The 26431-nt window shown below is 47.0% G+C and overlaps 1 protein-coding gene across 1 annotated transcript in view; it reads right to left on the bottom strand.

The window, feature by feature from the left end:
• Nucleotides 1–26431, bottom strand: part of LOC141726451 (myosin-binding protein C, fast-type-like) — a 61950-nt gene that overhangs the window by 6624 nt on the left and 28895 nt on the right. The window contains exons 7-8 of the mRNA XM_074531354.1: nucleotides 24777–24936; nucleotides 21995–22078 (exon numbers count right to left, since the gene is read on the bottom strand). Of these exons, the coding sequence (XP_074387455.1) occupies nucleotides 21995–22078; nucleotides 24777–24936 (244 nt within the window). The remainder of the gene's footprint in view (nucleotides 1–21994; nucleotides 22079–24776; nucleotides 24937–26431) is intronic.

Genomic DNA, 26431 nt, shown 5'->3' with positions numbered 1-26431 from the left:
CCAGCTCGTACTGGAGTTCCAGCATGTCTGGCACAGCAGCGCTCAGGGGTGGAGTCACTTCATTCAATGCACGATAGTCCACAGTCAATCTCCATTCTCCTTTTGATTTTCGCACAGGCCAAATGGGGCTGTTGAAGGGTGAGGGGGTCTTGCTGACCACCCCTTGGCTCTCCAGCGCTCGGATCATCTTATGGATGGGGATCACAGCATCTCGCTCGAGTGGTCCTATACTGCCGTTGATGCACTATGGAAGTGGCAATTGACACTCGTTGCTCTTCTCCCGTCAGGCATCCTACTGCAGATGGATTCTCAGACAACCCAGGCAAGATGTTCAATTGCTGGATGCCCTTGGTCTCTACAGCAGCTAGTCCAAATGCCCATCTGAGTCCTTTTGGGTCTTTGAAATACCCACTTCGAAGGTAGTCTATGCCCAAAATACATGGGACCTCTGGGCCAGTCACAATAGGATGCTTCTTCCACTCATTTCCCATTAGGTTCACATCAGCTTCCACCAAAGTGAAATCCTGGGATCCCCCTGTCACACCAGCAATAGAAACAGACTCTGTCCCCACATGTCTCGATGGGATTAATGTGCATTGCACACCAATATCGACCAAAGCTTTGTACTCTTGTGGTTCCGATGTGCCAGGCCAACGAATCCACACAGACCAGAAAACACGATTTTCCCTGGCCTCTACCTGGCTAGAGGCAGGGCCCCTCTAAGCCTGGTTATCATTCTTTCCCTGGGTGTATATTTTGGATGTTCCTTCGAGGGGATCAGACAGGTCATCATCATCATACCTGGCCGTTCGGCTACGGGCAACTGGAGCTGCTTTCCTCCTGGTGGCTTCCTTCAGTTCACGCACCCGTTGTGCAAGAACAGCAGAAGGTTTCCTATCCCACCTTCTCATGTTTTCCCCACAATCACGCAGGTAAAACCACAGCTCAGCTCGTGGAGTGTATCTTCCCTCACCATCTGGCAAACGTCTGCCTTGGATACCGGAACCTCGGATCTGTACTGCTGAAATTTTGAGAAGGTCTTTTTTAATCTCGTCTCTGAGCTTCTTATGATTCTCCTCTATCTTATCCTCTAAGTTCTGCAGACGTGTTTCTACCGCTGCGATTCTGGCATGTGTCGGGCCATGTACAGCATCTGCATATGCTCGGAGCTTCCTTGCCATGTCAAGCACAGTCTCTCCCCTCTCATCCCTCTTCATGATGGCTAAGGCAGAAGCATATTCATGTGGCCTGAGTTGTACAAGTTTTCGCCACATCACAGACGTGCATGGTACTAAGTCTGGGTTCCTAGTTGTTACATCATCTGAGAAGATAATCTCAGCCACGGCCATTTTTCTCAGGCATTGGATCCCTTGCTCTATTGTCTTCCACTGAGTCTGCTGCATATAGAGATCGTCTGCACACAGGTATCTTTCTGCTACACTTCTTAGGACCCGTTCCCAGAGGCTGTGAGTGTTAGCCCCCCTCTTCATTCCTTGGTCTATGGCAGGATCCTGTGACAGGGATCCCAAATGCCTGGCTTCAGTGCCATCCAGAATTGTAGCCTCGCCTGCAGCATCCCAGAGACGGACCAGCCAACTAATGATGGATTCATCAGACCTTCGAGTGTAATCCTTCCGTAGGCCATGAAGGTCCTTCAGGGAAAAGGACTCAATATTGGCATCTGATCTTGCACCTGCTGCTTTGACTCCTGACTTTACGTCAGGAGGCACTGAGGTTCCTTCTCCTTCATCATCATCATCATCATCATCATCGTCCACTGGTCGATTGGTCTTGTCTGTGCATTTCCCACTTCTAGTGCTGGTAGCAACAGCCATGGGTTTAGATGCTGGCTTTGAGCCTGGGCTGTTAGCTGCAGCCTGAGTCACCGGGACAGTTGCTGATTTATCTCCCTGCCCCCCTGCCTCTGTCTGCTGCCTGACAGTATCTAGCAGTGTGCGATAAGCATATGCCAGGGCCCAGCTCGCTGCAATGACCTTCCTCTCCTTAGGCTCATCCTAGTACTTCTCTTTCAGATATTTCCCCACCTCAGCTGGGTTCTGAATTTGTTCATGGGGAAAATCCCAAACTATAGGGTCAGAGAATTCCTTCAGGATTTGGCCCATATCCTCCCATTTCCCACACCACTCAGGATTTTCCACACCTGGGTCTACTCCTGAGTCAGGGGTCTCATCAGCCCATTTAGAAATCTCAGCCCTCATTCTAGAGAAGCAGCAGGCTGTATAGAGGAAGGTTACCAGATTGAATACCAGGAAGATGGTTTCTTTAACATTGAGGGAAACTGAACATCCTTCACTAGTGATGCAACTGATTCATAGGAGAATGAGGAAAAGCAGAGGCTGAAAAACCTCATTCCCTCCTGCTCCTCCTGCAACAAAATGGATGCATAACCATAGCCATGAACCATTCATACCTGGAGCAGACCCCAGCATGTTTATCAACTTCTTGCACATTATTGCCACCAAGCCCAGCAGGATAGCTATTCTGGTCACTGCCCCTCTGATGTAAGAACTACGTATTAGGGGCAATACTAAAGCTATTTCTGGATAAGAAAATAAACCTAGGGACCAGAGAGGTATTAAAATCTCAAAAAGCCCTAGGGACCAGAAATGCATGCAAACCTTCACCCCAATAGACATTATGAATCCAAAAAGCATGACTATTAGCTGATTTAAACGAACACAGAGTAATTGCAGCCAAAATGCAGTCAAAACAGGGTTTTTCCACTCTCTCTCTCGAGCCTTACGTTTGGGCACCAAATATTTGTAATAGTTTAGGGCAAATTTGTTAAAGAATCTGCAAAGGAGGGCCCCTCCAGAAAGCAAAACCCACACGGCCCCTCCCCCCAACCGGTTCGGGAAAAAATTCCTCGGACAGAGGTGGAAAGAAACTGTTTATTTGACAGACACAGCAGCCCCCCCAGCACACAAAATGAACAATACCAGATTACACCGCTTTGAGAAAGACGATAAAATCAGAAAGTCTCTTTTCGGGGGTGGTTGCTCTGTTCTCAGTCCCTCCGGCGCTGGGCCAGCTGCTGCAGCCGAACCTTCGGTGTTCCCGGGTCCCAGTCCGGAGCAGGTTTGAGATGGTCACAGAAACAGGAGAGGAGAAACAGTCCAGGAAGGAATGTGGACTGTTTGGCTAAACTAGCTAATAAGCAGAGGCAAAGCAGAGCAGAAGCAGAAGCAAGAGCAGGTAAGCCAGCCAGCCAAGCAGCAAGCTAAGCAAGAAGAGAAAAAAACAGCCTGATGTACGCACTCTCTGTGTCCCTGATAAGAGAAACCCAAACAAAACTTCCACTCTTCAGAGCCGGTCTTAAAGGCACAGAACAGAGAAATGGGGATACAAGCATCATATTGTCACCCCAGGACATTCCACCCCTTATCCCCATATCATTCTTACCCCACAATCAGATCTCCCTGAGGTACACATCGTGTTGTTCCATCTCTTTGCATTATCCACCACGTGCAACCTGGTCCCTGAGCAAAGACAACCCCACGAATGGGTTTGTCTGTACTCGAGGCAGAATTGATCCACACAGTCTTCCCTAACAAACCTCTGATATGTACCACTGGGACTTTGTCTCCCTCTATTACATTCAGAGACTCAGACTGGGCAGGACCTGCTCGGTTGGTGGAACCCCGGGTGTTAACTAACCAGGTGGCTTTTGCCAGATGCTGCTCCCAATTCTTGAAAGATCCCCCACCCAAAGCTTTCAACTGGGTTTTTAGTACTCCATTGTACCTCTCCACTTTTCCTGCAGCTGGTGCATAGTAGAGGATATGGTACACCCACTCAATGCCATGTTCCCTAGCCCAGGTGTTGACAAGGCTGTTCTTGAAATGAGTCCCATTGTCTGACTCAATCCTCTCAGGAGTGCCATGTCTCCACAGAACTTGCTTTTCCAGGCCCAGGATGGTGTTCCGGGCTGTAGCATGAGACAGGGTAGGTTTCCAGCCATCCAGTGGTGGCTTCTACTATGGTCAGCATGTAGCGCTTGCCCTGGCGTGTCTGGGGCAGTGTGATGTAGTCAATCTGCCAAGCCTCCCCATACTTGTACTTGGACCACCGCCCACCATACCAGAGGGGCTTCACTCGCTTGGCCTGCTTGATGGCAGCACACGTCTCACAGTCATGGATAACCTGAGAAATACTGTACATGGTTAAATCCACCCCTCGGTCTTGTGCCCACTTATAAGTGGCATCTCTGCCCTGGTGGCCTGAGGCATCATGGGCCCATCGAGCTAGGAATAACTCAACCTTATGTTCCCAATCTAGGTCTATTTTGGACACCCCTATCTTTGCAGCTTGGTCTACCTGCTCATTGTTTTGGTGCTCCTCATTGGCCCTTCTCTTGGGTACATGGGCATCTACATGGCGGACTTTCACAGGTAGCCTCCCTACCCTGGTAGCAATGTTTTTCCACTCACCAGCAGCCCAAATTGGTTTCCCTCTACGTTGCCAGTTAGCCTTTTTCCTCCTCTCCAGCCATCCCCACACAGCATTGGCTACCATCCATGAATCAGTGTAGAGGTAGAGCCTTGGCCACTTCTCTCTCTCAGCAATGGCTAGGGCCAGCTGAAAAGCTTTGAGTTCAGCAAATTGGCTTGATCCACCTTCTCCTTCGGTAGCTTGTGCAACCTGTCGTGTGGGGCTCCATACGGCTGCTTTCCACTTCCGGTTCATCCCTACAATGCGACAGGAACCGTCAGTGAAAAGAGCGTAGCGTGTTTCCTCTGGGGGCAGTTGGATATAGGGAGGAGCCTCTTCAGCACGTGTCACTGGATCTTGTTCTTCTTCATCTGTGACATCAAAATTCTCACCTTCGGGCCAATTTGTAATGACCTCCAAAATCCCAGGGCGATTCAGTTTACCTATACGGGCACACTGAGTGATAAGAGCAATCCACTTGCTCCATGTAGCACTGGTGGCATGGTGAGTGGAAGGAACCTTGCCTTTGACATCCACCCCAGCACTGGTAGTCGAGGTGCCAGGAGGAGTTGTGCTTCAGTGCCTATTACCTCCGAAGCATCCTGGACTCCTTCATAGGCAGCCAGGATTTCTTTCTCTGTTGGAGTATAGTTGGCTTCAGCCCCTCTGTAGCTTCGACTCCAAAATCCCAGTGGTTGACCCCGAGTCTCCTCAGGCACCTTCTGCCAAAGGCTCCAGGACAAGCCATGGTTCCCAGCTGCAGAATAGCTTCACCTCTGGTCCTGCCCTGACTGGGCCAAGGGCTACTGCATGAGCAATCTCCTGCTTGATCTTGACAAAGGCCTGTTGCTGCTCAGGGCCCCACTGGAAATTATTCTTCTTGCGGGTGACCAGGTAGAGAGGGCTCACGATCTGACTGCACTCAGGAATATGCATCCTCCAAAACCCTATTGCACCCAAGAAAGCTTGTGTGTCTTTCTTACTGATGGGTGGAGACATTGCTGTGATCTTGTTGATGACATCTGTAGGAATCTGATGCTGTACATCTTGCCACTTCACTCCCAGGAATTGAATCTCACGAGCTGGTCCCTTTACTTTGCTCTTTTTAATGGCAAAACCAGCTCCCAGGAGGATCTGGATGATTTCCTTCCCTTTCTCGAAGACTTCTGCAGCTGTGTTCCCCCACACAATGATGTCATCAATATACTGCAGATGTTCTGGAGCCTCACCTTTTTCCAGTGCAGTCTGGATCAGTCCATGGCAGATGGTGGGGCTGTGCTTCCACCCCTGGGGCAATCAGTTCCAGGTGTACTGTACTCCCCTCCATGTGAAGGCAAACTGAGGCCTGCATTCTGCTGCCAGTGGAATGGAGAAAAATGCATTGGCAATGTCTATTGTGGCGTACCACCTTGCTGCCTTGGACTCCAGCTCGTACTGGAGTTCCAGCATGTCTGGCACAGCAGCGCTCAGGGGTGGAGTCACTTCATTCAATGCACGATAGTCCACAGTCAATCTCCATTCTCCTTTTGATTTTCGCACAGGCCAAATGGGGCTGTTGAAGGGTGAGGGGGTCTTGCTGACCACCCCTTGGCTCTCCAGCGCTCGGATCATCTTATGGATGGGGATCACAGCATCTCGCTCGAGTGGTCCTATACTGCCGTTGATGCACTATGGAAGTGGCAATTGACACTCGTTGCTCTTCTCCCGTCAGGCATCCTACTGCAGATGGATTCTCAGACAACCCAGGCAAGATGTTCAATTGCTGGATGCCCTTGGTCTCTACAGCAGCTAGTCCAAATGCCCATCTGAGTCCTTTTGGGTCTTTGAAATACCCACTTCGAAGGTAGTCTATGCCCAAAATACATGGGACCTCTGGGCCAGTCACAATAGGATGCTTCTTCCACTCATTTCCCATTAGGTTCACATCAGCTTCCACCAAAGTGAAATCCTGGGATCCCCCTGTCACACCAGCAATAGAAACAGACTCTGTCCCCACATGTCTCGATGGGATTAATGTGCATTGCACACCAATATCGACCAAAGCTTTGTACTCTTGTGGTTCCGATGTGCCAGGCCAACGAATCCACACAGACCAGAAAACACGATTTTCCCTGGCCTCTACCTGGCTAGAGGCAGGGCCCCTCTAAGCCTGGTTATCATTCTTTCCCTGGGTGTATATTTTGGATGTTCCTTCGAGGGGATCAGACAGGTCATCATCATCATACCTGGCCGTTCGGCTACGGGCAACTGGAGCTGCTTTCCTCCTGGTGGCTTCCTTCAGTTCACGCACCCGTTGTGCAAGAACAGCAGAAGGTTTCCTATCCCACCTTCTCATGTTTTCCCCACAATCACGCAGGTAAAACCACAGCTCAGCTCGTGGAGTGTATCTTCCCTCACCATCTGGCAAACGTCTGCCTTGGATACCGGAACCTCGGATCTGTACTGCTGAAATTTTGAGAAGGTCTTTTTTAATCTCGTCTCTGAGCTTCTTATGATTCTCCTCTATCTTATCCTCTAAGTTCTGCAGACGTGTTTCTACCGCTGCGATTCTGGCATGTGTCGGGCCATGTACAGCATCTGCATATGCTCGGAGCTTCCTTGCCATGTCAAGCACAGTCTCTCCCCTCTCATCCCTCTTCATGATGGCTAAGGCAGAAGCATATTCATGTGGCCTGAGTTGTACAAGTTTTCGCCACATCACAGACGTGCATGGTACTAAGTCTGGGTTCCTAGTTGTTACATCATCTGAGAAGATAATCTCAGCCACGGCCATTTTTCTCAGGCATTGGATCCCTTGCTCTATTGTCTTCCACTGAGTCTGCTGCATATAGAGATCGTCTGCACACAGGTATCTTTCTGCTACACTTCTTAGGACCCGTTCCCAGAGGCTGTGAGTGTTAGCCCCCCTCTTCATTCCTTGGTCTATGGCAGGATCCTGTGACAGGGATCCCAAATGCCTGGCTTCAGTGCCATCCAGAATTGTAGCCTCGCCTGCAGCATCCCAGAGACGGACCAGCCAACTAATGATGGATTCATCAGACCTTCGAGTGTAATCCTTCCGTAGGCCATGAAGGTCCTTCAGGGAAAAGGACTCAATATTGGCATCTGATCTTGCACCTGCTGCTTTGACTCCTGACTTTACGTCAGGAGGCACTGAGGTTCCTTCTCCTTCATCATCATCATCATCATCATCATCGTCCACTGGTCGATTGGTCTTGTCTGTGCATTTCCCACTTCTAGTGCTGGTAGCAACAGCCATGGGTTTAGATGCTGGCTTTGAGCCTGGGCTGTTAGCTGCAGCCTGAGTCACCGGGACAGTTGCTGATTTATCTCCCTGCCCCCCTGCCTCTGTCTGCTGCCTGACAGTATCTAGCAGTGTGCGATAAGCATATGCCAGGGCCCAGCTCGCTGCAATGACCTTCCTCTCCTTAGGCTCATCCTAGTACTTCTCTTTCAGATATTTCCCCACCTCAGCTGGGTTCTGAATTTGTTCATGGGGAAAATCCCAAACTATAGGGTCAGAGAATTCCTTCAGGATTTGGCCCATATCCTCCCATTTCCCACACCACTCAGGATTTTCCACACCTGGGTCTACTCCTGAGTCAGGGGTCTCATCAGCCCATTTAGAAATCTCAGCCCTCATTCTAGAGAAGCAGCAGGCTGTATAGAGGAAGGTTACCAGATTGAATACCAGGAAGATGGTTTCTTTAACATTGAGGGAAACTGAACATCCTTCACTAGTGATGCAACTGATTCATAGGAGAATGAGGAAAAGCAGAGGCTGAAAAACCTCATTCCCTCCTGCTCCTCCTGCAACAAAATGGATGCATAACCATAGCCATGAACCATTCATACCTGGAGCAGACCCCAGCATGTTTATCAACTTCTTGCACATTATTGCCACCAAGCCCAGCAGGATAGCTATTCTGGTCACTGCCCCTCTGATGTAAGAACTACGTATTAGGGGCAATACTAAAGCTATTTCTGGATAAGAAAATAAACCTAGGGACCAGAGAGGTATTAAAATCTCAAAAAGCCCTAGGGACCAGAAATGCATGCAAACCTTCACCCCAATAGACATTATGAATCCAAAAAGCATGACTATTAGCTGATTTAAATGAACACAGAGTAATAGCAGCCAAAATGCAGTCAAAACAGGGTTTTTCCACTCTCTCTCTCGAGCCTTACGTTTGGGCACCAAATATTTGTAATAGTTTAGGGCAAATTTGTTAAAGAATCTGCAAAGGAGGGCCCCTCCAGAAAGCAAAACCCACACGGCCCCTCCCCCCAACCGGTTCGGGAAAAAATTCCTCGGACAGAGGTGGAAAGAAACTGTTTATTTGACAGACACAGCAGCCCCCCCCCAGCACACAAAATGAACAATACCAGATTACACCACTTTGAGAAAGACAACAAAATCAGAAAGTCTCTTTCGGGGGTGGTTGCTCTGTTCTCAGTCCCTCCAGCGCTGGGCCAGCTGCTGCAGCCGAACCTTCGGTGTTCCCGGGTCCCAGTCCGGAGCAGGTTTGAGATGGTCACAGAAACAGGAGAGGAGAAACAGTCCAGGAAGGAATGTGGACTGTTTGGCTAAACTAACTAATAAGCAGAGGCAAAGCAGAGCAGAAGCAGAAGCAAGAGCAGAAAAGCAAGCCAGCCCAGCAGCAAGCTAAGCAAGAAGAGAAAAAAACAGCCCGATGTATGCTCTCTCTGTGTCCCTGATAAGAGAAACCCAAACAAAACTTCCACTCTTCAGAGCCAGTCTTAAAGGCACAGAACAGAGGAATGGGGATACAAACATCATCATGTCACCCCAGGACAAAAAATTTCAAGATATTATCAAACAAAAGCCTCCATTCTAAAATAAACAAATGGAAAAATACTGTAATTTCATATAAATTTTAAACTGGCAAAAAAAAGTAATGCCGTGTCCCCAAGAGAAGATCTGTATTTCCAGACATAAAAATAATTTTAAAACTAAATTATAAAAGCTTTTACCTTTAAAAACCTCATCTTAAAACAATACCTCATAGGTCGACATGGCCCATTAACAAGCTGTAAAAAAGCTTGTAGCAATAAAAACAACTTCAAAATAACAAAGTTCCCTAGACAACTGTTATCCATGACAAAATTAAGAACCACAAAAACCCCACTTTTTTTCCTCTTGTAAAAAAATCTTCATAACCTTAACAAGAAAAACTATGTAAAATAAAAAAGACTATCCTAGAAATAGTAAATCAGCTACAAATTTTAAATTCCGTTTCTTTACATTGTAAGTAAAAGAAGTTGTAAAGAAAAAGTGTTCTAAAGACTTTAATTCTTACTACCTTTTTGCTTTTATTTACTTTTAATAAAATTTTCTTTATACCATTTCAAAATTTTAAGCCTACTCTACCTTTCTCAAAATTATATCTCGCAACAAAATAAATACATAAATAATCAGCCGTCATTAAAACCCACAACACTAATCAATACATTAATTAAGAAGTCTCAAAATTAGAAAAAACTGAAATTAATAAAACAAAACCAAGACAATATCATTAATAACACTTTGCCAAAGTTTCCCTGATTTTCTTAAGTTGCCCTTAAAGTTTGTTTTGTTGTTTTGAGCTCCTGAGAATGTCTTGCTGGTATTTCTCCAGTGCATCCAACTCAGAGGTCACAAATAATTGTAATTCCTTTTAATTGTCTCTTTGAGGGAATTGTTAGGGGGATGGGAGTCAGGGCTTGTGTGTCCTGCTTGGCCCAGCCCAGGCAGGGCTTTCCCAGCCACATTCCACACTCCATTTCCCAGCTGGAGCCCCTGGAGCCTCTGAGTTGTGCTGCCCCAGCCCCAGGGACGCTCTCCTTGTCTGCCCATTTCCCCACAGTCTCTGGGCAGGGACGGCCTCAGTGGGGGCTGCTGACATCCTCAGCACCTTGGAGGCTGCTGCTGAATTTTCCTGCTCCAGAGGCTTGTTCAGACTTCAGCTCTTCAGTGCAGGAATTCAGTGTCCCAGGGCTCATTAACTTTCAGAACACCTTAACCAGGCAAGCCTCTGGGAATAATTTGATTTTAATTTTCAAATCTTTTGTGGTTAATTAGACATATTTCAGTAGTGTATTCAAAGTGAATAGATTCTCTGTAAAAAGACAGAGTAGACTTTTTTAGGTCCTGTTGAGGTTTTTTTATCTGTTCATAAATTGATATGTGCAAATTCTAGTTGACACTGAATCCAAGTACCACTTCATGCAGTTTGAATAGACATGAAAATCAAGACCCCTTATGGCTGACAATCAATCAGACTCTGTCCCTACCACCACCCCACCATTTACCCTATCCAAGCCCTGGCACTCAGAGCAGCCTTGTGCAAATCTGAGCTCCCTCCAGCCCAGGCTGCACCTGCAGCTTTCAGCTCCTTGGCTCCAACTCCCACCTGCTTTCCTTGGAGAAGGAGCTGCCCAAGACACAGAGGGATGTTCAATTCTTGTCAGCCAACAAAGCCAAGGGAAGGCACAGCTCCATCAAATGCAAAAGTCATTCCTCTGCAGGATATTGAATCCACTTTGCACAGCAGACAGTCTCAGAGCAATGGGAAACACCTTCTGTGACCCGCACAGATCTCCCAAGGTCCCCCTAAACCCTCCCTGCCCCAATTCTGCCCAGATTTGCTCTTTGCACACACGAGTCACAGGCTGAAGTCAGGAGCTCCCTCCATGCCCAGAGGGAGGAAAAGAGAGAAAGGGGATGAAGAGCTCTCCTGTGCAGAGCCAAGATCCAAGTGCAGCTCCTGCAGTGGGAACCACAACTGGGCAGGTTTGTGTCCTTTGGGCTCAGGGACTGGTGACACTCAGAGGCACAGAAAGGTTTCTTGCAAACAAACGCAAGTCAAACATTTGAACAATTTAATAACTATCATAGCTCTTCCATCAGGTCTCTGGGATGTCCCAGCAGCATCTGACATATCCCCCATCCCCAAGGAATTTCTGTACAGGAACAATTTTAGATAAGGACAAAAAGAAAAAGCAATTTTGTGATAAATATGAACCCAGTTGAGGTGATCATTAATCATATATTTATTTGAACTTAAGAAAGATTGGGCAAATTCTGCAGCTCAAAGCATGAAACCAGTTGAGAGGCACTTGAATGACCAGAGGGGCCTAGAGGAAGAAATCTGGGAGCAGCAGGAAGTACATACATCCACCTGCTCTAAATGAAGATATGTCCTTAGACATGGCCATTTAAACAGTAGAGCTGGAAACACCTGAAGGAAGTGGGTAATGAAATATTAGACTGAAAGCTGGTGGCAAAGGAAGAGGGGAAGATTAATATTTCTTCTGCCATCAGTAGGAGAATCCAGTAGATCCAGGAAATTCCCATTCCTGGTGAGAAAACTTCACCATTTCTCAAAAGTACTCAAGTGACCCAGATAATAAAGATTTGCTTGTATATTATGAAAATAACAGGTATTAGATCCTGTGTCCCTTTCCAAATAGGCATCAGTTGTGTGCCCATGAACAGGCAGTGCCACTTGTGCCCTGAGGTGCCCAGTTGGGATTGGATCTCTCAGAGAGCACCTGAGAGAGAGCAGAACACCTTGCAAGCTGCAGGTCCCTGACAGCCCCACAGGACTCCTGTCCCATCAACATCTGCTCTGCTCCAGTCTGAAACAGGGCCCAGCATGGTGCCAGGATCATCAGAGAGCTGAGGTGTGAGCTAGAATTCAATGCCCTCCCCATCCCACAGCAGCCCTGCATTTCTCTCCCGCAGCCTTGGTCTCCAGCACAGCCATGGAGGCTCTTTGGGCTCTGGACTGTTGCTGCAGCCCCCAATGGCAGCTGAGCTCTTCCTTTGACAAAGTCAGGCCTGGCCAGTGCAGGCCATGCTCAGCAATTGCTTGTGTGTGCCTGGCCTTGCTGTCAGTCCCGGCAGCAGCTGCATGGCCCCTTTGTGGCCCTGTGCTGGCCCAGCCATGGTGGCCAGGCCCTGTGCAGGCCCAGCCCAGGCCAGGAGCATTGCGGCTGGGAACGGCCCCTGTGCCGTGGTGCCCACAGCAGCCTTGGGGCTCTGTGCCCCATGGCCTCCCTGCTGGGCAGCCTCTGCCAGCTCCTGCAGAGCCCATGGCACCTGTGGGGCAGCACAGACAGCCCTGCCCCAGGGTCTGCCGGCCTCTGGGCCAGCAGAGAGGCAGCCAGGCCTGGCCATGGCCGGGAACAGGCCCTGAGCCCTGCAGGAGGATGGAGCTGAGCCACATCCAAACTCAGCCCAGGCCAAAGCTGGGCTCAGCAGCCAGGGCTGCCAAGGCCTGGGCACAGAGGCTGGCGCTGACAAATGTCCTGGGCCCCCTCCCTGCTCTGTCCATGCCCCCAAGGGCACAGAGCAGCCTCCTCTCTGGGGCACTTGCCTGTTTCCAATGCCTTGCACAGGCGCTGGCCCTGCCCACAAGGCCTGGCCTGAGTCCTTCCCCTGCACGCTCAGCCAGGCTAAGATGGACACTGATGGTTTCTGGGCCAGCCTCTCTGAGCCCAGCTCCCTGCAAGCTCTGCCATGAAGGGATAATTGTTTTAATTGTTTTGTCCTGTTTAGTTATCTTTTCCTGTTTATAGATATATATCAGCAGTGCCCAATTGATATATACCCCTAGTCCCTTCTAATACAGTCGGTGAGACAGAGTAAGGATCCATCCTGAACTAGGTGAAGTGTCTGGGAGAGGTGAAGGGTCTGTGGAGCTAAAGCTGAAGGAGAGGCCGCGTTCCAGAGACGGCAAGCAGACAGAGAAAGAAAAACAGAAAAACCATGAGGTCAATCTGCCCCCGACCTAGGAATTCCTCCGATAAAGAAGAATTAGTGCTAAGTGTCATGCAAGATGAATATGTATGAACTTATTGTGAAACTGTATGCATATGCATTTGGAAGGGGGATAAAAAGAGGTCTGAAATCTTCAGGGGTACGCATGCCCTTTTGGGGAGTCTTGCGTCCGGCGCGCGTCGTAATAAAGCATACCGGGCTTTACAACTTTTACAAGTTGTGAGGTTTCTTCTTTTCTCCGCAAAACATTTTGGCGAGCCAGCCAGAAGTTCTCTGTCCCCGCGGGGGCAGGGGGGATAGATGGACCTCCATGGCGCGCCCCAGGATTTTTTCCTGGTGGGACTCCGCTTGTCTCAACTTGCCACCTGCGAGGACAGACAACAACCCGCTGGCCTGCGGAGGAGAATACAGTATTTACTATGGGGCCCCAGGGGGGGAGGAAGGAGAGAGAGGGAGTAAATCACCCAGAGACGTCTGGGTTCATGGGTTCAGCTGATAGAGCAGCTGTATTAGAGACGGAGCTCATCATTCTGATTGAGCAGACCGCTAGCGGCTTTGGGGGTAAGCCGGGTGAACCCGTGTATGTGTGTATTGGGAATTCATAGTTCTGATAGAGCAGAACTGGTGAGCCTGTGTGTGTTTTGTTCGTGTGTGTGATGTCCGGACACTGTGTTGCTGTATGGTTAATGTGTGTGGCCAGTGCACTGTGTTTGTGATCGTGCAGGTGATAAGTGCATGGTATATAAAAGAGAGTAAATCTACAGTGCCCTACAGTGCGGGGGGGTCAGTACTCCCTGTGTTTGAAGCAGCCGAGTGAGGCCAGAGGCGCCGGCTGCAGCAGGCTGTGGGGGCAGGGAGAGAAGTGCCCTGCGGAGAAGCGAGTGGAGGAATGTCAGTGATGGTATTTATCGTGTTTGAATGTAGTGATTTGTGTAGATTTGGTACATTTTAACCGTGAGTATGAGCTCAGAGAGTTCCTTTGCCTTGGATGTTTGGACTTGATCTCTAGACTGAGTGCTGTTATTTTGATTGTGTCCAGGAAAAATTGATTTGAGTAAATGCCGAATTATGGTGTGCTGTGTTGTGTTGAGAAAAGTGAGCACTTTGAGAGATATGCCCTTTCCCAGTGATTTTGTGTGGTGATTTTCTTCCGCTGCATTGTGGTAATTTGATTCTCAGATTGTATAGTGGTGTTTGTGGAGATTTTAAGATTTTGTTGCAACAAGAGTAGCATTTTACATAGGAGAACATATAGTACAGTGATTTATGTTTAACTTCGATAAAGCGAGTTAAAGGAATTCCAAGAATTCTCCCCCTCATAGTAATTCAAGCCTTGGCTCTAGTGAATTTGAGATAAGGGGGAGGGGGGGGGAGTGAGTGTGTGTGTCTGTGGGCATATCAGAGTTTCAGCTGTGACTAGCACAGCCTTTTTGCAAAGCAGCAAAACAAGTGTAAGTAAACCCAGTGCTTAATTAGATTGTGCAAGAAGAGAACTAGAAAAGACTGATATTTTGTAAAACAGAGTTTATATAGAAGAGGTGAATGAGATGAATTAGTTAATGAGACTTATGAGATTTATGAGACTTGGGTTGGTACTGCAGTAAGTCTTTACTGGAAACAATCTGCTGTAGGGATTTAAAGTTCTCTGTAACAAACAGAATAGCCTGCCTTTGTGAGCAATTTTGGGGAGCCTTTGGTACATCAAGAGGCTGGCACGCTGTGTGAGGTGACAGTGGCTGCGCCCTGGGCACAGGGACAGCTCTGGCTGCCCTGTCTCCCCAGGGAACACGGGAATGGCCTGTGGGCAAAAGCTGGATGTGCAGGTATTATTGCAGTGCAGTGTTTATGAGAAACACTGGTATTGCTGTTTTGCTGTTCCAATAAGTGTCAGGGTACACGCCCCGAGTGTAAATTAAAGGTTTCTGGTCAAGCGGATTCAGAACCTAAGGTCTTAGAGCTTGTGTGTGGGAATCACATCTGATACCTGCCACCTGGAGCTGTGTGTATAGGAGGAAAACTGAGAAACTACTGTGAAGGTCTGTAAAAAGGTTCAAATGGAAGCGAGATAGGGCAAGAAGAAATAAATAATGAGAACTGACCAGAGCAAACAGGTTCCTAAATTAGCCCCTTTTGAGAGGGGCTCGCTGGGAGGAGGTTGCCAGTAAGAGCAGCTCAGAAAATAAAAAGATTTATAGTGCTTCATTGCTGTTACTACTGTTTTATAATAGGAAGATAAATGGGATAGTTTTTGTATGCTGAAATGTCTTTTGTTTTAAGAAATCACCCAGAATGACAAAGAGACTGTGAGATCAGACCGCTCTCTGGTCTTGGCCCTTGAAAAGGAAAACAAGGCAAAGAGAAAGCAGCATAAGATAGCAACATATGAAATCAGGCAAGGATTATCACGCTGAAATGCGAAGCAATCACAGTTCGCAAAATGAGTACATATGATTTGTAAAGGCTTCGTCCCAAGGTAAGGGAGGAGGGGTAAAGGTAACCTTCCCAAAAGGGAAGAATTTTTGTCAGCACAAGGGTCATGTAATCAGTTTTAAATAAAGCTTTAGTACCTGTGGAGAATGTTTATGTTGTAGTGTGGGGAATGAACAACTGGCCAGTCTGAGAAGGCATACTTTTGCAAACCTTTAAAGTAACATGTGTACTATGTGTACTTAAAAGCTTTTGTACAATTCGCTCAATTTGCTAAACATTCTCAAGTGAGAAAGGTTACTCTGGAGGCAAATAATATAAAGATGTTAGGCTTAATATTAACAGACACTGAAATTAAGAAAGACATTAGTAAGGAGATATTAGAATAAGTAAATAAGTGTTTTCAAGGGTATGGGCCTCTGCTGCACCAGGGAGAGTGAAAGATGCTCCCCCATGGGATGCTCCCCCATCAAGCTTAATGAAAGAACACAACCAGTGAGAACTGAGTAGTACCCTCAAAAGGAAGGTAAGGAAGGAATCAGTCCAATAACTGGTAGTACTAGATTAAGGGCTATCAATAAGATAACACAGAATTTGTACCCTGTGGTAGCAAATCCATAGACCTTACTAACCTTGTTTAACACCTGAGCTAACCTGGTTCACTGTTTTAGGCCTAAGAGATGCCTTCTTTTGCCTCCCTATCCACGAAGCCAGCCAGAACATTTTTGCATTCAAACACAAGCTCACATAGTCCATGTGCCTGGAGGCTTCAAAATTCTCCACTCCGAGTGGAGAACAGCTTGCAAAGACCCAGAGTCCCAGGAAGCTCCACAAGAGGAAAGGAGGCTGTTGCAGTACATAGATGATCTTCTAGCAACCACTCAGACGAGGGAAGCGAGAGAAGCCTGGACGGTAAGCCTTTTGAATTTCCTAGGACTCCAAGGACGCAGAGTCTCAAAGAAAAAGGCACAGGTAGTGAAACAGAAGGTAATCTCCAGACCCCTCTATGCTCTTATTGCCAATGGGAACTGAGATCTCCAGTGGACAAGAGACACCACACGGGCCTTTCGCCAGCTAGAGAGTCCCCTCATGTCGGCTCCAGCTTTGAAACTTCCAGATGTAAGTAAAGCATTCTTTCTATTTTTCCATGCAAGGAATTGCTCTGGGAATATTGGCTCAAGACTTGGGTCCATACCGGAGGGCAGTTGCTTACCTCTCTAAGCAACTAGATGCAACAGCCAAAGGATGGCCAGGTTGCCTCAGAGCTGTAGCAGCAGTTGTGCTGAACATTGAAGAGGCACACAAGTTTACCCTGGGACAAAAATGACTGTGCTAGTGTCCCACACAGTGTCTGCAGTACTGGAAGTAAAGGGTGGCCACTGGCTTTTCACCAGAGAAGTTTCTGAAATACCAGGCCATCATGGTAGAGCAAGATGATGGAGAGATAGTGGTGACTAATATTGTCAACCCAGCTTCTTTTCTCAGTGGAATCAAGGAGAAGCAGTACACCACGATTGCCTAGAGACCACTGAAGCTACCTACTCCAGCCGCCCAGATCTAAAGGACACTCCTCCGAACGATGCAGAGACCTGGTTCACTGACAAGAAAGCGACATTGCAAAATTCACAGTGACTACCTGCAGAGAGGTAATAGAGTCTGGACGCTTACCAACAGGTACCTCTGCACAGGATGCTGAGATAAATGCATGGACCCATGCCTTAGAAACAGCAAAAGGCATTCAGAGTTGTGCATGCACATGGAGCCATCTGGAAGGAGAGGGGACTGCTGACCTCACAGGGAAAGAAGAGACAATCCAGCTGCTGGAAGCAGTTCGGCTACCTGAAAAAGCATATTAAGGCACACCAGAGAGTGAGCTTAAAATTGGAGGAAAGAAATGAGCTGGCGGATGGAGAGGCAAAGAAAGCAGCAAAGGGTGAGGTACAGATTTTCCTCGAAGGTAAGCCATAATACAATAATACTAATCAAAAGAGACGTACAACTGCAAGGGGTGGGCTACCATTGAAAGAGAGCTAGTAATCCCTTCCCATTTTCGTGGTTACTAGTGAAGGAAGGGCACTAGAAAACACATTAGGGCCTAACTACTTAAAGCCTTTTATAGAGTGTGGCTTCTTTCTCAAAATGACCAAGGCTGCGAGTGATACAGAGTGCACTGGAATGAAGTGTTGACTTTGAAGTAGTAATTCCCACAGGCTTTCTAGAACACACATCTGATTGAAAGGACTGTTGTATCATTGTCAGGAATCTATATGCCACTATCACTCAGGTGAGCTGATAATGTGATCCTTGCCTCCAGACTAACCTCAAAATACCCCCAGGCCAAAACTCGGTCAGACTGGGAGAGGCCATGGGCCTGTACAGCAGTGGCAAATCAACTTTTCAGAACTCCCAAGGAAAGGGGGGTATCAGTATTTACTGGTATTAATAGATACATTTTCAGGGTGGCCAGAAACATTCCCCACCAGAACTGTCAAAGCTCAAGAGGTGACCAGATCATTTTTACAAGAAATAATACCACGCTTCAGAGTTCCAGCCACAATATCCTCAGATAAAGAATCACCTTTCATTTCCAAAATAGTGCAACAGATTAGTAGCCATCTGGGCATAGATTAAGAACTTCACACCCCATACTGCCCCCAATCAAGCAGCCAGGGGGAGAGAATGAATCATTTGATTAAGCAGCAAATCATAAGACTGGGGCAAGAAGCTCTTCCACTAGCACTATTGCAAATTCAAACTAAACCGTTTGAGCTAAAGGAATGCTGAATCCTTTTGGAATGCCTTATAGAAGACCATAGAATACAAGGAGAATGTCCAGAATGTCCACTTACATGGTGGCATTAAGCAAACAGCTCAGAGTAATTGAGAAACTTGTGGCTGGAACTCGGAGCAGGGAGTTAGATAGCCTGGGGTTGATGTATATGTTAAGTCTCTTACAGAGAAGACTTCGGAACCACAGTGGGAGAGACCACTGCAAGTACCTCTCACCACCTTCACTGCAATCAAATTCAAGGAGCAGAATGCCTGGATCCATCACTCTCGGGTGAAGAAGGCCCAGAAGCCCCTTCAGGAGTGACACCAGGAGACAATGAACTGAGACTAAAACTTATTTGGGCAAAATGAGTATATTGCGGTCAGGAGTAGCTCATACTTTAGTGTACAGAATTGTTTTGTATGGAATTATAACTGAAGTTTTAGAACTAGAGAGTACCTCTACCCAAAGCAATGCTGAATGGCCTTGGTCCCTGGCATTTAACCAGTATACTGGATCCATAGGAAAACCTTCTGAGATAAAGAAGGTTTATGTTAAACATATCTACTGTAGTAATCCATGAGAATCAAGTATGTGAGGAGTAAGAATAGCAAGAACAGGAGCTGTGAACACTTCAAGGAATCTGAAGAGAAGAAATCAAAGTAAATTGCTTAGTCATCAATAGGATGGCTTATGAGAGACCAGATGTAATTAGTGTCTGAACCTCCCCTGGTGTGTATGAACACCAGGGAGTCTGTGATAACTTAAGTGAATCACACTGTTGGTGTAATTTCACCCTGATACAGCCTGTAGAAGTGACCTGCCTTTGAGCTCAAGTTATTATCAGACTTTCATTTGAATTCAAAGTGGACACTGCACTTTTTACCACAGTGGGGCCTTATACACCCCATACTAGTTCAGACTCTACCCAAACTCCAAACTTGAACCTAACGTAGTAAAGAATGTGACTGAACAACAGCTATTATTCAATCCAGAATGGTCTCTCAAACGTGTGGAGTTGATAATGCAAATTAACATCTAAAAAATCCAACCAGCCTGCTCCTCCTTCCTAAAAACTTCCTTTGAGGGCTGGAAACATTGTCACAAAAACAGGCATATCTCAGGAGCAGAACAAGAAAGGAAGGAGCCAGCTCTCCTGGTGCCTAGAACCAGGAACACCAAGAAATCAGTTTCCTTAAGTCATTTTCCAAGCTGGTTGGCTGAACCCCCAGGCAATGGCTGGTAAAGGGTGCTGAACTGCAGGTGGTAAACTAACCCAAGCAAGGAAGGTGATTTTCCTTATTTATAGCTATCCCTTTTCCTACTGAGATTTCGATCAGTGATTGTCCCAGTCTGAAGCAGTTGGATTCTGCTTAAAAGAAGTAGAGAGAGAGACCCCCTCAGAGCTCAGCAGCAAGCTGTAAGATTTTGAGCATCACTTTTGTGCTGAGTGTTTCAAATAGCAGAAACCTGATCCCAGTTTCTTCTGAGGCACTGCAATGAATTTAGGCTCTTCTCTCAAGATTTCCTCTCCATTATCTTCTGCCCTGAACACAGTCCACAGCTTGATCTTAGCTAAGGGCAAGGTGGGTGACCAGGAGAGACATTCCTGCTTGCCACACATCTGGGAAATCAGGTGCTTTGGAGGGAGAGAGAGAGGTTAGATTCCCTGAAGTCTCTACATTTCAGAACAAACATCTGTCTCAAGTATGACCTAAACCTCTGTCAGATACACTTGTGAAGTGTGTCTGAATTTGTAGTAGGAGCCCAGCACATCCCTCTGGCAGGGAGGGATGATCATGGACAGAAAGCAGTTCCTGTTCCCCATAACAAACATCTAACTGGCATATTAGGGACAAGATTAGGAGTTTTAAATAGAATTGATTCAGAAATACTGATGAATAAACTGGCTGCTGCAGCAGGTAGCCTAACAAAATTGAAGCAGCCTTTATAGTAATCTCTACTGGCATTAGGAACTAGCCAGTGACAGATTTCAAAAGTACTGCCAAAGTAAAGAAGAATGAACAGGCCGGGGACCAAGACCACAAGTTGATAGTAGAAGCACTTAGTATAGTTCAAGATAATGTGTCTTTAGCTTTCAGTTGTATACAAGCACAGTTATGGATACAAACAACAGCAGCTCTGATCATATAGGAAAGGGGTGAAGGTAATTTTCCAGCTGAAATTCAGAAAATTGAATGGGATAATGCAATTGATTTTGAAAGGAAGTTTTAATCCTGGTAGATTATGGTGAATTTCACCTATGATCCTATTTCTAATGTGGCCACTGCCTTTGTGCTTACCATATGTAATGCCACTGTTTATGTTATCCATCCCATCATTGCCCTAAGATTAAACCATGAAGAAACAACACTCTATCCTTCAGAACATAGAGTGTGGGCACAAAAAGATGAATGAAAAGTGGCAGGTAGTAAACTTAGAATCCTGCATTACTAGAGAACAAATGGGATTCATTTGTGAAAGCAATACTGCTAAATGCCCAGAATGTGTTTGGACACTGAACAGAGTATTTGCCACTTTGAAATTCATCCAGTCACTGACCAGAAAACTGTGCTCGTATATACTGGAAAAGGGTGTATGTTTGAGAACTGCTTGTGCTGCTGTACAAATTGATAGCAATGATGTTATTCTGTCTAGTAGAAACCATTCTAATCATTGTGTTTGTAATTTTGTTAAGATTATTGAGTGTGATTTTTCGTATTTAGTACCAGTAACATCCCACCAGCTGATTACAGCCAATTACACAATGTATCACAGACTACCACCTACCCCTATCGGGGTGAACCTTACATTGGTAAAACAATTAATTAAGCACCAAGACCTATTAGAAGTCTTGAAAGAAATCCGAGAAAGTGGAAAGAAAACCTTAATTACTGTCCAACATGGTACAAAAGAAATAACCAGAGTTCTACAAAGAATAAAATACGGATAATCACTGGTGAGATGTGATCTTTGGGTGATCACCAACTGCAAATGGAACCTTTGATAAGTTGTGCCACCCTATTCTAGTTTTACTAATATTAGTTGGGATAAGCTTAGGATTATCTATTACATTGTTAATTTGGAACTGGAGAATGCTACAACGAATAGCTGTACTAACCTCTTTGTCAAATGTACATGGTAAAGCGCTAAAAGACACTTATTGTCGTGGAAATTTTCCTTAAGTAAAAGAATTTACTTATTTCCTAGGAAAGGGGGGAATGAGACAGAATATCCATCCTGAACTAGGTAAAGTGTCTAGGAGAGGTGAAGGGTCTGTGGAGCTAAAGCTGAAGGAGAGGCCGCGTTCCAGAGACAGCAAGGAGACAGAGAAAGAAAAACAGAAAAACCACGAGGTCAATCTGCCCCCGACCTAGGAATTCCTTCGATAAAGAAGAATTAGTGCTAAATGTCATGTGGAATGAATATGTATGAACTTAATTTGAAACTGTATGCATATGCATTTGGAAGGGGGGATAAAAAGGGGACTCGGAGTCTCCAGGGGCACGCATGCCCTTTTGGGGAGTCTTGCGTCCGGCGCGCGTCGTAATAAAGCATACCGGGCTTTACAACTTTTACAAGTTGTGAGGTTTCTTCTTTTCTCCGCAAAACATCCTGGTACTGGGGGGGCTTCAGCCGCAGCTCTGGGGGGGCCACAGCGGGTTAGGGGCACCCCGAAAACATCTGGGGGTGATCAAGGGTTGGGGTCCCACCCCCAAGTTGGAATAAGGGGGGGTTTTATCAAGGTCAGGGCACAAAGTGTGGGTGAGCCCCTAAAAATGCTTTACAATTTTAATATTCCCTGTTGAACACTCTAAATTAATAATTCTTAATTAATTAGAAAATCTCAATTAAGAGATCAGTTATTGGCAAAATTTGGGGGTTGGGTTTTGGGGATCACAGGGATCTTCCTGAACCCACAAAAACTGAACCAAAATCCCCCCAGATGTACCCCAAAACCACCTCAAATCACCCCAAATCCACCTTAAACTGCCCCAAAACCCCTCAAAATTTGAGTTTTGTGTTTTGGGGATACTTTTGGGTTAGGGGCACCCCTAAAACATCTGGGGGTGATCAAGGGTTGGGGTCCCACCCCCAGGTTGGAATAAGGGGGGGTTTAATCAAGGTGAGGGCACAAAGTGTGGGCGAGGCCCTAAAAATGCTCTACAATTTTAATATTCCCTGTTAAACACTCTAAATTAATAATTCTTAATTAATTAAAAATCACAATTAAGACGCAATTAATGGCAAAATTTGGGGTTTGGGTTTTGGGTGGGTTTGGGGTTCACAGGGATCTTCCTGAACTCACAAAAACTGAACCAAAATCCCTTCAGATCTGCCCCAAAACCACCTCAAACCACCCCAAAACCACCTCAAACATCCCCAAAATCACCTCAAATCACCCCAAATCCACCTTAAACTGCCCCAAAACCCCTCAAAATTTGAGTTTTGTGTTTTGGGGATACTTTTGGGTTAGGGGCACCCCTAAAACATCTGGGGGTGATCAAGGGTTGGGGTCCCACCCCCAGGTTGGAATAAGGGGGGGTTTAATCAAGGTGAGGGCACAAAGTGTGGGCGAGGCCCTAAAAATGCTCTACAATTTTAATATTCCCTGTTAAACACTCTAAATTAATAATTCTTAATTAATTAAAAATCACAATTAAGACGCAATTAATGGCAAAATTTGGGGTTTGGGTTTTGGGTGGGTTTGGGGTTCACAGGGATCTTCCTGAACTCACAAAAACTGAACCAAAATCCCTTCAGATCTGCCCCAAAACCACCTCAAACCACCCCAAAACCACCTCAAACATCCCCAAAATCACCTCAAACCTCCCCAAAATCACCCCAAATCCACCTTAAACTGCCCCAAATCCACCTTAAACTGCCCCAAAACCCCTCAAAATTTGAGGTTGGTGTTTTGGGGATGCTTTGAGTGGTTTTGGGGACCAAAGGTATCATTCTGAACCCACAAAAACGGAACCAAATTCCTTCAAATGTACCCCAAAACCACCTCAAATCACCCCAAAAACACCTCAAACCACCTCAAAACCACCTCAAACTCCCCCAAAACCCCTTAAAATTTGGGGTACCCGCTTTGGGGATGCTTTGAGTGGGTTTGGGGATCAAAGGGATCTTCCTGAACTCACAGAAACCTCCCCAAATTTGCCCCAAACCTCCCCAAATCCACCTCAAATCCCCCCAAATCCACCTCAAATCCCCCCAAATCCACCTCAAATGTCCGGTTTATCTCGGCTGTTTGAGGGGCCTGGAAGGCCCGGGGTGGCCTTGGGGCAGCCCGCGTATCGAAGGACGAGAAGAGGCTTCAGTTCTTCTTTCTGGTTTTATGTTTATTAATTGTTTATCTAAAAGATGTTCTTTCAGCCGAACAGAGATCCGCTCAGCAGTCAGCCATGGGCACACTGTGCCGTCCCACGGACCGCCACGTATCTTTATACCCCTTGCTACGTATACAATATTTATCATTTTTCCCCAATACCATCTATTGTTATAACTCGGTGTACTCTTAGTAATAACCAATCCAAAGGTGCCACCGTGGCCAAAGAAGATGGAGGAGAGGAGGAAGAAGAAGGAGGGCAGGACACACCCCAATTCCTCCATCTTACTCCTCTAAACCCCCCTGTACATAAATCCTAAACCCTGTTTCTCACCCTCTAATTAGCTAATCTTTCCACCCTTCACCCCGGTGAGGCCCTCTTATCTTCATAAAGGTGTCGTCTCCCATGTAGGGTCAAAGTCCTGCCACCAGACACTTCTGGCAACATTCCAGGACTCCCGAGCCCCCCAAGGGTGGTCTCGGGGGCCCGGCATGCCAGGACTCAAATCCTGAGATCCCACACTCAAATCCCCCCAAACCCACTTCAAACCCCCCCAACACACCTCAAACACCCCCAAATCCCCCCAAAACCATCTCAAAAACCCCTCCCAAACCCCCCGAATTTGGGGGTACCCGCTTTGGGGATGACGGCCGTGTTGCAGGACAGTCCGGGTTTCTCGCTCAGCCCGCACAGATACCCCCCAAAACCACCTCAAACCCCCCCAAAACCAAATCAAACCCCCCAAAACCACCTCAAATCCCCCCAAAACCAAATCAAAGCCCCCCAAAAACACCTCAAAACCCCTCAAGACCCCCCAAATGTCCCCCAAAATTTGGGGTACCCGCTTTGGGGATGCTTTGAGTGGCTTTGGGGACCACAGGGATCTTCCTGAACTCACAGAAACCTCCCCAAATTTGCCCCAAACCTCCCCAAAAACACCTCAAACCCCCCAAATCCCCCCAAAACCATCTCAAACCCCCCCCAAACGCCCCGAATTTGGGGGTACCCGCTTTGGGGATGACGGCCGTGTTGCAGGACAGCCCCGGTTTCTCGCTCAGCCCGCACAGGTTCTCGCTGAACACCTTGAACAGGTACTCGTTGCCCATCACCAGCTCCGAGGCCGTGCAGCGCAGGGGCCGGTTGTGCTCGTACACCGTGAACCACTCCTGGCGGGTTTCGGGGGGTCGGGAGGTGGTTTTGGGGGAGATTTTGGGGAGCTGAGGGGTTTTGGAGTGGTTTTGAGTTGGTTTTGGGGGGATTTGAGGGGGCTTTGGGGGAGATTTGGGGGGCTGAGGGGTTTTGGGGGGTTTGAGGGGGTTTTGAGGGGGGGATTTGAGGGGGTTTGGGGGGATCTGAGGTGGTTTTGGGGGGATTTGAGGTGATTTTGGGGGGATCTGAGGGGGTTTTGGGGGGGTTTTGAGTTGGTTTTGGGGGAATTTGAGGGGGTTTTGGGGGAGATTTTGGGGGGCTGAGGGGTTTTGGGGGGTTTGAGGGGGTTTTGAGGGGGTTTTGAGGGGGGGATTTGAGGCGGTTTCTGGAAGGTTTGAGTCGGTTTTGGGGTGGTTTGAGGCGGTTTTGGGCAGTCCTGAGAGGGTTTTGGGGAGATTTGAGGGGGTTTGGTGGGGAGCTGAGGGGGTTTTGGGTGGTTTTGAGTTGGTTTTGGGGGGATTTGAGGGGGTTTTGGGGGAGATTTTGAGGAGCTGAGGGGTTTTTGGGGGGTGTTGAGGCGGTTTTGGGGGAGACGGAAAGGAATTGGGAAGGTTTGAGGTGGTTTGGGGGTATTTGAGGGGGTTTTGGGGGGTCGTCAGAGGGTTTGGGGGCGTTTGAGGTTGTTTTGGGGGGTTTGAGGTGGTTTTGGGGAGGTTTGGGGGAGATTTTTGGGAGCTGAGGTGGTTTTGGGAGATTGTGAGGGGGCTTTGTGGGGGTTTGGGGGGATTTGAGGTGTTTTTGGGGGGTTTTAGGGGAGATTTTGGGGAGTTGAGAGGGTCTTTAGGGGGGTTTCAGGAAATTTGGGGGAGATTTTAGGGAGCTGATGGGTTTTGGGGGCTCAGTTGAGGATCTGGGGATTCAGCCGAGGATTTGGAGGTTCAGTTGAAGATCTGGGGCTTCCATTGAGAATTTTGGGGTTCCTTCGGGGTGATTTCAGGGTTCCATTAAATATATTTGGGGGTTCCACTGAGAATTTGGGGTTCCATTGAGTATTTTAGGATTTCCATTGAGTGTTTTGGGGTTCCACTGAATATTTTAGGATTCCTTTTAGTATTTGGGGGTTCCATTGAGAATTTGGGGGTTCAGTTCAGGATTTGGGGGTTCCATTGTATATTATTGGGTTCCTTTGGGGTGATTTTGGGGTTTCATTGAGAATTTGCGATTTCCATTGAGTATTTTTGGGTTCCATTGAGTATTTTGGGGGTTCTATTGAGTATTTTGGGATTTCCATTGAGAATTTGGGATTCTATTGAGAATTTGGGGGTTCGGTTCAGAATTTTTGGGTTCCACTGAGTATTTTGGAGTTCCATTGAGTATTTTGGGGTTCCATTGAGAATTTTGGGATTTCCATTGATAATTTGGGGTTCCACTAAGTATTTTAGAATTCCATTTAGTATTTCGGGGTTCCATTAAGTATTTGAGGGTTCCATTGAGAATTCGGGGGTTCAGTTC

The sequence above is a fragment of the Zonotrichia albicollis genome, chromosome 35 (assembly GCF_047830755.1).
Source record: "Zonotrichia albicollis isolate bZonAlb1 chromosome 35, bZonAlb1.hap1, whole genome shotgun sequence".
Taxonomy (NCBI): domain Eukaryota; kingdom Metazoa; phylum Chordata; class Aves; order Passeriformes; family Passerellidae; genus Zonotrichia; species Zonotrichia albicollis.
The sequence above is the reverse complement of the archived record's forward strand: the minus strand, read 5'-3'. Positions and strand labels throughout refer to the sequence as shown.